This window comes from Penaeus vannamei, unplaced genomic scaffold (genome assembly GCF_042767895.1).
Source record: "Penaeus vannamei isolate JL-2024 unplaced genomic scaffold, ASM4276789v1 unanchor704, whole genome shotgun sequence".
Lineage (NCBI taxonomy): Eukaryota > Metazoa > Arthropoda > Malacostraca > Decapoda > Penaeidae > Penaeus > Penaeus vannamei.
In genome coordinates, this window is record NW_027213708.1 from 27,501 (window position 1) to 37,500 (window position 10,000).

The 10,000-nt window shown below is 39.2% G+C and overlaps 1 protein-coding gene across 2 annotated transcripts in view; it reads right to left on the minus strand.

Annotated features, from left to right (window-relative positions):
* Positions 1-10,000, minus strand: part of HDAC3 (histone deacetylase 3) — a 15,157-nt gene that overhangs the window by 418 nt on the left and 4,739 nt on the right. For both annotated transcript variants that reach the window (XM_070119787.1, XM_070119788.1), the window contains exons 2-10: positions 4,262-4,385; positions 3,948-4,049; positions 3,581-3,775; positions 3,275-3,408; positions 2,961-3,073; positions 2,352-2,458; positions 1,107-1,258; positions 450-591; positions 74-172 (exon numbers count right to left, since the gene is read on the minus strand). In XM_070119787.1, coding sequence (XP_069975888.1) covers positions 74-172; positions 450-591; positions 1,107-1,258; positions 2,352-2,458; positions 2,961-3,073; positions 3,275-3,408; positions 3,581-3,775; positions 3,948-4,049; positions 4,262-4,385 — 1,168 coding nt within the window. The remainder of the gene's footprint in view (positions 1-73; positions 173-449; positions 592-1,106; positions 1,259-2,351; positions 2,459-2,960; positions 3,074-3,274; positions 3,409-3,580; positions 3,776-3,947; positions 4,050-4,261; positions 4,386-10,000) is intronic.

The window sequence follows — 10,000 nt, forward strand, 5'->3', positions numbered from 1 at the left end:
CAGTCCTAACTTCTAAATTCCTGTTATTTCTAACAACTGTTATAAATAACAATCTAAAACTCCTATAACTGACCTCTTATCTTCTTCACTGATGTGTAGTCGAGAGTCTGGGTCAATCTCTTCCTCCTCTTTAATACTTAGGCCATCTCCTGGAACATCCTGCATCTGGACACTGAAAGATCAAGATTGTTGTTTTCCTTTTCCTTTTCTTTCATAAATGTATTTCCGAAAGTTATGAAATCAAATACAATAAATTTCCAGAATGACTTCCAATTCAAAGAGAGTGTAAATAACCTAATCCCACAGACACCTTTATAAAAGGACAAAGTGATTTAGGGTTTGAAGCTTGGGTCCACTGAATCATCTCCTTTAAGCAATTAATCAACTGATTCTCATAGCTAAAATAAACAGTTCAAGATAACTCCCAAAGCAAGAAGCACAAAAATTACCTAGGAGCATGTTGAACCATTCTTAAATTATCATACACATGCTTTACAATAGCATCCAGGTACTGCCGACTGTTTCCATTCTCCTGCCGCGTTATCACCTCTGGGTGGAGGGAGAAATCTGGAGCAAAGTACTGGAAATATTCTGTGGAGAAGAAAGATCCAGTTATGCTTTGGCTTCATGGGCCGCTTGATACATGTACAGGACTGATCTCGTGTATGAATATGATGCTCTAGATCGATGTTATGTTTCCAATTTTCTTGGGTTACTTGATAAAGCATTATTTGAAGAATATAAGTATAAGGATGTGCATATGCATGGCTATATGCAAGTGTGAATAAGCATGCATGTGTATGTGCAAATGTCCATTATGTATGTGTGATGAGGAGGGGAGAGAGGAAGTGAGAGTGGGAGTGAGGGAGTAAGGGAGAGGGAGAGGGAGAGGGAGAGGGAGAGGGAGAAGGAGAGGGAGAGGGAGAGGGAGAGGGAGAAGGAGAAGGAGAGGGAGAGGGAGAGGGAGAGGGAGAGGTAGAAGGAGTGGGCATGGATGTCCATGAGTGTGTTTATGTGTGTGAAACAGAGAAAGTATATTTCCTTGTCATATACAAAATACATAGAGCATCAACTGAGTGCACAGTTGAAAACATTCTTGCTTATACCTGTGCTGTAAGGGATTTCTGTTGGCATGTCACTATCCACGAGCAATCCCGTTTCATAAGCCCAACATCTTGCAACATTTCTCGGAGTGTATCCACCACCTCCCAACACTAGTAGTGGAACACCAAATTTCTTTGTGAAGCTCACACACTCTCTTGAAAAAAAGAAAAATAATTTAAGTCATTTATCCGCAAGACCTGCAAGACCCGCAAGCCGTCCGTCCCCCTCCTGTTGTAAAAAAAGACCTGATATTTCAAGTTTCACTACAGTAAATTTTCAGTTGCTGAAATTCCAAAGGCTTGATTTTACACACTAAAGAAAGGATATTTTCATGTAGTAAATAAAATACAAAGAGCATCATTCTTGCAGTTACCACTCCTATGTAAAAGAAAATGCAAAGAAGTCACGGTCAACATACAGTGCAACAAAATCAAATGTTTATCATATAAAATATACATATTCATAATTACCAAGAATCATATGTGAAAAAGAATTCAAATACCAGTGGGTTAACACTGATATGTAATAGCAATGTTCTTCTTGCATAAATAGCTGACTTTCTATTCTTTCATTCTTTCTTAGCTGTATCTTGACCTGCACTAACACCTTTGGTGGTATAAATCTCAATTTTTTCAGTTTGGCTCTTCATATAGCTTACTACAATAATAATAATATTAATGGTAAGGTATCTGAAGCAGAAATGTGAGAGGAGGAAAAGACATGGTTTGGTTGGATGAAATATATCATACAGTACCAGAATCACTAATTCACACTCACTACGTTCCATTCACAATTAGGAAGAGTGAGAAAACGCAACAGTCTGACTGGCTGAGGGAAAAAGGAGGAGCCTACAAGAGGTATGAGGGCAATATCATGGGTGTGGTCATGAGGGAACTTGCCAAACATTAGCAGATATATTAGTTGACACCACAAATGCCTCACTGATAATAAAAATGTCACAGAACAAAAGGCCACCATCTTCTGATAGCCCCCCCCCCACAATCAACAATCATAGCAAACAGTATAGTACTCATTGTGCATTTTGCTTTGACCCTGGTGAATAGGATTCTGCCTCACCCTTCTAATATATATAATCCAAAAAGATATACTAATAACAAAAGAATCACAATGAGTACAACAGACTGGAAAAATCTACAGAACCTCCATAAATTCTATGACAAACATACAAACAAATAAAACAAAAAATAAATATATAAACACTAACACACAAAGTTTGACACACATACCCATGGCCCTTCGTGGAGAGTGAGAAGCAGCCAAGTCGGTCTCCAGAAAGGGAATCTGCACCACACTGAAGGACAATGGCTGTTGGACGGTAGAATTCCATCACACCCTGGGGAGAGAAGAAATGTACATGGAACGTTTTTACATTATTAGTTTTCTTTCTATCCATCAACTCCGTGTTATTCCCTAAAGTTTTCCAAAGTTCAGAACCCTCATATCAGATTTATTACTGTTATTATTATTCAATATCAAAATTTGTTTTTGTATTTGTTTGTCCGGGCAAAAAAAAATCAATACAATAAATTCTTACATTACATTTCTTATTATTACTATACTTTCATATAGAGAATTTCAGGAAAATAAACCACCAAACACTCTCTGGAATTCTTTTCTTTTTGCATAACCCATTACAGACGGGTAAAACCATGGTACGATGTCCAACAATCAGTACACGGACTCATAATGTGATGAGGCATTAACCAGCCTTGGCAATTATTCACCATATGATAGTGTGTAGCCACTGCCAAATGGTTAAATAATGACATTAATATCATTCTTCCCCCATCCCATTACGGCTAAGTTTCAGCAAATATATCAGCAAAACCACTCACTTCAATGACGGGTTTGAAGACCTGGATATAGCTGGCATCGTCAATACCCTCCTTTAAGGGTACATTCACTGAATAATATCTGCCACTCTCATGCCCAATTTCAAACATGTCACCTGTAAAGGGAATGTTACACAGAGCTTACACAGAGGTTGAGATTCAGACCCAGAAACCTTAATGAGTTGCAATTCTTTTTCTCTTTAACAAATTCATATCTAAAAAAAATAGCAAATCAAAAACTTTTGTTACCCATTATTCTGCATTTAGCTATGCATTAAAATCAATTATCCCTTTTATAAATATATTACTATACTAACCAGTTCCTGGGAAGAAATAATTTCCATATTTGTGGAAAGAAACTGTCATAACCCTGTCAGTGAGGTAGAAAGCCTCTTGTACTCCGTCACCATGATGAATGTCTATATCAATATACAGTACTCTTGGATGATATCTGGAACAAAGTAAATCAATTCTAAGATGACAAATCTTTTCAACAACAGTGAAGGAGTCTATATATCTACATTAAAATAACAAGTAAAAAAAAAGTTTTTGTCAATATGTTTCATTACTATAGACAGTTATCTAATCAAAATGACATGTCTTCAGGCAGATCCCAAACTTACTTTAACATTTCTAGAATGGCTATTACAATATCATTAACATAGCAGAATCCTGAGGCTTCAAATTTCTTGGCGTGATGCAAACCACCCGACCAATTGACTGCAATGTCGCAACAATTGTGGTTCAGCTTGACAGCTCCTTCTAATGAGGCTCCAGTGTACATGGAGCAGAAGTCATACAGGCCATCAAACACTGGGCTGTAGGTGCAAATATTCATTTCAGTCTTTACTGGGTTAACTTGCCCTATAATAAACCATGCTGATACAAAACATTTCTGGTAAAGGAACCATAACATACTCAGTTTTTTTTCAGGATATGATATCAGTTAATGCAAAAGGAGTCTTCACAACAACATAACAAAAATCTTACCAGTCATCTGCCATATTAAACTGCCCTAAATTCTTTGTGAAGTTCTGAGCATTTTGCGGAGAAACACGCATAAGAAAATCTATGTACTCTTCGGAATGAAATCTGAAAGGAAATGTTGATGTGTCATATTTGTCACACAATACATGGAAGTTGTACAGTAACTTGATTCCAATACAATTACATTTAATCACATAACTTTCATGCAATATATTTCATAATCAAACATTAAAAAGAGAAATACACTAAACCTGTGCACAATAACAGGAGATTAGAAAATTTAGATAAGTAATCATGACCAAATGCAATGAACATACCTTGTCATATCATGAAAGTTTGCTCTGTAGGGTCTGTAGATTTGTAGCTTCTTGTACAGCCCATAATGTAAAACAAGACTGTGCGTAATGGATAGTCTGTGTGGTTTCATCGGATGCCCTGGGCCTGTTGGGGAAAGTGTGGTAGGTAAGTTTAGCTGTTCACAGAAGGTACAGGCAGTGTCTCACTTATGATACTGTTTAAAAAAAACAAATTATGAGTATTACCCATAAATCTAAAACATTTTTGCAAAATCTTCATCAAGCTGAAAGGTATTTTCTAATTGATTCTTTAATGAATCAATATATTTATAGCCTCACTCCTGTTGCAAAATTAGCTACTGATTAAGAACAAAAGGACCACATGCCCATAGCAAACGTTCATTGTGACCTCTGCACTTTCACCACTTAGAGAACCATTGACAGATTTTTATCATGTATATCCTGGTAAGATATGAGAAGGGAATGATTTCTTATTTAATGCTGAATCTGATACAAAATTGACAGACAAGCACTGCCTTGCTAGAATATACATGGAGTTTTATTAGTCTCCATAGTGGTCAATATCGACCTCTGGGGGTAGATGGGACTATCCAAGGGGTTGAGAAAGGCCTGGGTGTCAAAAAAAGGGTCAATAAATGCTGAGGTTATTTATAATTTGGGGGTCCAATGCTGACATTCCTATAGGAAATAAAAGTACATGAAATATAACTTGCTGATATGTTTCTAATTTATTTGTAATTAGTTTTTATTGTCTATTTCATAGTCTTGTCTATTTCATAGTTTCATAGGACTTGGTATGTGATTTCCCTTACCGAGATATATGGAACGCAGGCTTTGGTATCTAGGTTCCCTCACTAAAGTATATGCAAGTATATATTTTTGTACATACTTGAAGTTTCATGGGAAATCAAGGATTCCATGAAGGGATTTGTTGTCTATAAAACTTTGGGACCACTGTGCTAGAAGCTCAGAGGCCATAATAATTAGTCGAGTCTCTTAACATATAGATGTTTAATGTTTAATGTTTGGAAATATATGTGCTAGACATCAAAGGTCATATAGCACTATGGTAAAGTATTGCGTCGGACAAGGCAAAGGAGAGTTAAAGATTACGATGAAATATGTTAGGTGTCAAGGGTTTGAAAGCATTATAAGATAGTATGGTAGTGAAAAGGGAAAAGAGGAGAACAAGTGAACTAGAGTAGAAATTAGTATAAAGGGGAGGATTAAGGAGGTAGGGCAACTGAGTGAATCATAGTGTATCATGTTGGGGAAGGTATAGGAAAAATGTTCAAGGAAGAATAGAGATAGCTGTTGAAGAGTAGGAGAAGAATCTGGGGAGAGGGGAAGGTGTTAGATGTCAAAGATTGGAGGGTGTTATAGGAAAGTATGGCAACGAACAGGGAAATGAGGGAAGTAAATGAAGTAGAGCAGTGATTAATAAATGGGAAAGGTTAAGGAAGTAGAGCGATTAAATGAATTGCATTGTATCTGTGACTGTAGAAGAAATAGGGATAATAGGTGATAACCGTAGATATGGTTGTCTTAGTAGTAGGGGATTAGGTATCTGAGGGTTGAGATAAAGGATCAGGAGTAGGTGAAGGAGTAGTGTCCGCAGGTTCAATAGGGAAGGTGGGGTCTCCGGAAGGGTATTGTGATAAAAAAGAGTGTGTATCCAGGAGGGAGTGGGAGGGATAGTAGGGAAGGATGGGGTTTTGGAGGGGGCCTTGGTCTGGGTGGTTTGGCTGGTTGAGAGGATGAAGTATTTTGGGAAGGGGTTGGGGGAATATAAGGGGGTAGAGTTACTGAGTGAATTGTAGTGTATCTATGACTGGGGAAGAAATAGGGACATTGTTCAAGGAAAACAGAGGTGGCTGTCAGAGAAGTAGGAAGAGAAGGATCCAGGGAATGAGAATGGGGGACTGGGGAAGGTGGTAAAGTATCAGGAAGAATGTGTGAGTATTCAAGTGGGAATGTTGGGAGAGTGTAGGAGGAAGGGGGGTGGAGGAAACTTGAGGAGGAGGAGGAGGAGGAAGATGGATATCTGCAAATATTTCAAATGTAGGAGTAGGAACAAAGGGATTGGGGGTGGATAAGGGAACAGAGTGTTCCCTTGAGTCATCTTTAGGAAGTTTAGGATGTCTTCAAGGGTTTCTGGAAGGGAGTTGGGTAAAGAGGACTGAGAAACAAAAGTTCTCTTATAAGGAAGAGAAGAGGAGACAGACATCTGAGGAACAGAAGAAGAGGAAGGTGTAGAAGAGAATCTAGTAGGAGAGCATGGAGTGAAACGTTTAGGTTGCCTGGTACAAAAAACTAAAGTGAGGCAGAGGGGTAGGTATCGAGGAAGTGGTAGAAACTGGAGTATCTGGATTTAGAATGGAAAACGGATTTCACTGGTGGATAGGGTGAGTAGGCATAGGAGGTAGGTTTAGGGTATTGGGGAGAGATCCCTGAGGAGATGCAGAAATATCTTGTGAAGATGGTGGGGGAGCAGAGCGAAGGACTGTTTTGGAATAATTTGAGAGAGAAACCTCATCGTTGTTCTTCCTGTCTGGCCTCATGAAGAGTGAGGCCTAGTTTAAATCTGAGGACTGCTACCTCACATTTGAGTTTATAGGCAGGGCAGCTCCTATAAAATACATTATGGGTCTCCATAATTGGGACATGCACGTGACTGAGCAAGGCAATTTGAACAGTAATGACCAGGTTGGGCACATAGAGGGCTGAAGCTGTGGAGCGACAATGTTTGGTTGGGTGGCCAAAACGCCAACATTTACGACATTGATGAGGAAGGGGTCGATATTGTCGAACATGATAAGACAATCCACCAATAAAAACCTCATGGGGGAGGTTTTGTCTGTGGAAGCAAATCTTGGCAATATTGACATGGGATTTACTCTGACCTCTGGGAGGAATAGTGTAACTCTGTACTGCCAATGCATCATATTCAGCAAGGCAGGAAAGTAGGTCATTTTCAGTTTGATCAGTTCTTGTTGTAATTAGGACAAGCATTTGGGGGAATAGAAACAGTTCTTGTACAAGTATTAAGAGAGGGGGTGAGGTTTGGCAGGAATGGGTTTGCCTGTGAGGTCAGTTAGGGTAGATTGTACACGAGCTTGGGATGCAGATGTAACTGTGACAAGGCGTGAACAATCGGAGTGACTGCGAAAGGTAACCTCGCCTACTTGTTTTTGGAGACATTGTTGATAGAGAAGGATATTCTCAGAAAAGGGGGCTGTGGGGAGAATCACAAAGAATCAATCCCACTTGGCTGGACCAAAGAGAGTACTCAAAAGGTTTGCAGAGGTTGAGGCAGTAGAAGGACAAGGGAGAGACGAAGATGGGGTGGTGTGGAGTGTAATAGTTCTGTGGGGGAAGTACAGTAAGGATGAAGAATAGTAATAAGGGAAGAGGGGGTAGACAGTGAAGAAGACTGTGCAGCAGGAGATGAAGAGGAGAATGTTGGGGAAGAGGAAAGGGTGCTTTCTGGAGGTTGAGTAATAACCTGGGTGGGTGTTTTGGAATGAATAGAGTTGTTCGTAAGCATCAAAGAGGAGGTATTAGTATCAGTGGTCAGAGCCATGGTCAAAGGAGGGGCAAGGGTCGGAAAACCATCAAAACCAAATTCAGATAGGCTATATGATAAAGGGGCAAGCCTTAATGCCCCTATTAAGGGTAAAGAATCTTCGTTACTGGCCATGATGAGCCTGAATAAACTTAGGAAAAGAAACGGTCTACCCTAAGGGTCGCCATAAGGGGTAAGGGCTAGGTAATTAATCAAGGGAATACCGTGCCCATGGCTCCCAGAGGTCGTTCGTGACTGACACGCCAGCCTTTCATCCTTTCAACACGGCTCTCACACCTTAGGAATGGGATAGAAGGGAATAAAGATATGGAAGAGGAAAGAAGAGAAGAAAGGACCAAGCAAAATTAGTTGAGGCAAGGGCTGAGGCCCAAGGTAGGGGTGATCCCCTACATTGGGTCTCAGTCCTCGTCTCCTAAGCCCTCCCACGACGACAACAAACTAGGGTTTCGGAGGGTCTTAACCCAATAACCCACATATGAGACACCCAAAAAAATAAACATTGCCAGGTGTCCCACCAGTGTGACGCTGTATTGGGGCTCGTGCTCCAACGCAGCAGCGGGCCACGGCCGGCAGGCGGATAGACTCCGAGGAAGCTCCACCCACCGATTTTGTAGCCGCCTAGAATCTTTTATTTTTGGCTTCAAAATATACCAGCATTAATGGGTTAATACATAAAACACCTCTATCAACCCACCCGCAACAGAATTTCCCCACGCCATACTAAACCTTCACACACTGTCAGCTGTTTGAGTGAAAAATTATTAGTGGGGAAATATATGTTTTCTAGGCCCCTGGCTACACGATATGAGATCTTTTATGAGATGAAGATATTTTTCTAGAATCTATCTGCATCTTCAAAGTTACCAAAGCTAGTGTCAATGGTCTGCAGTCACTTACGATGACAATTTTGCAGTCCAGGTAGGAAAGACAAAAATACACAATTAATTATCTACTTTTCCAATAATACCTCATACCCTCCCTAATTATCTAATCTTGTATCATCACTATTGTTTAGTGCTAATCATAACCACTATAAATATAAATCAGACATCATGAGAAATCCATTGATACCAAAATCAAGGGATTTTAAAAAAATTACCTGGCTCTATAAATTACTGAAATGAGGCTAAAAGAGATTTTAAAGCTACTATTGATGGGCAGTGCTTCCTCTGTGACTGCAGCATGGGCAAAACAAGAGCACAAAAGTAAATGCTTTTTGGTCACTACCCAAGGGGAACGTTGATGAGGAGCTCTGCCCCCATAAAATGTACAAACATTAGTGTGGGTTGATAAAAATCCATGCCTCCCCTTTGCAATGCTATTTTCTCTTTTTCCGCATAAGCGTTTTTAGCCTTTTTTTGCCCTATTCCAATGTTTTTATTTGTCATTTGATTTACTTTCCAGATGGTAACAGACTGTTCTCCATATACAGACTCTATATCATCTCTCTAGGTAGTCCATAACCCAGTGCAATAATAATCATTAACATAATGTATCATTAAAGAAAAAAAAATGCAATATTCAATTTTCTGTGAATGCTCCACCATTCACAGCCGGCAGGAATATGATCAACCATATTCTTCCAAGAGAGCATGGGAAGATATGGCTATAATGCAATTTTTTCACTATTAAATGATAATAATAAGGAAAACTTAGAGGCCTTTCTGATTTATTGTCAAACTTTGAGCCTTTAATTTCATTCTCATTTCAATTTTCTATTCTAATAACACAAATGGCACTGCAATTTCACAGATGCAAGAAACACAAATGTAGGAATACCACATTACATTTCAAAATATCAAATCAAAATTATCATCACAGCATAAGTAAGCATCATGATGATAATGGTACCAATGGATTCCTCTCACCCTCTTATACACAAAAATGTAGGACATTTCCAATGGTGCCCTCCCAAACTCCCAGATTCTTGGTTCTGATAGCAGGGGAGAACATGAAAGGTACCTGAGAAATTTGGGGTAAAACCAATAAAATTCAAAGAACTAGTCACTATATTGCAACTCTCCCTCCTGCTCACTGCAGGCATGTTAACGAGGAAAAGAAAGTGGAAAAATAAAATCCTGTTGCATTTCACTTCATATGATAAAAAAAAAGGAGAATAGAAACTCCTGAGATAAGATTCGGCCCTAAAGATT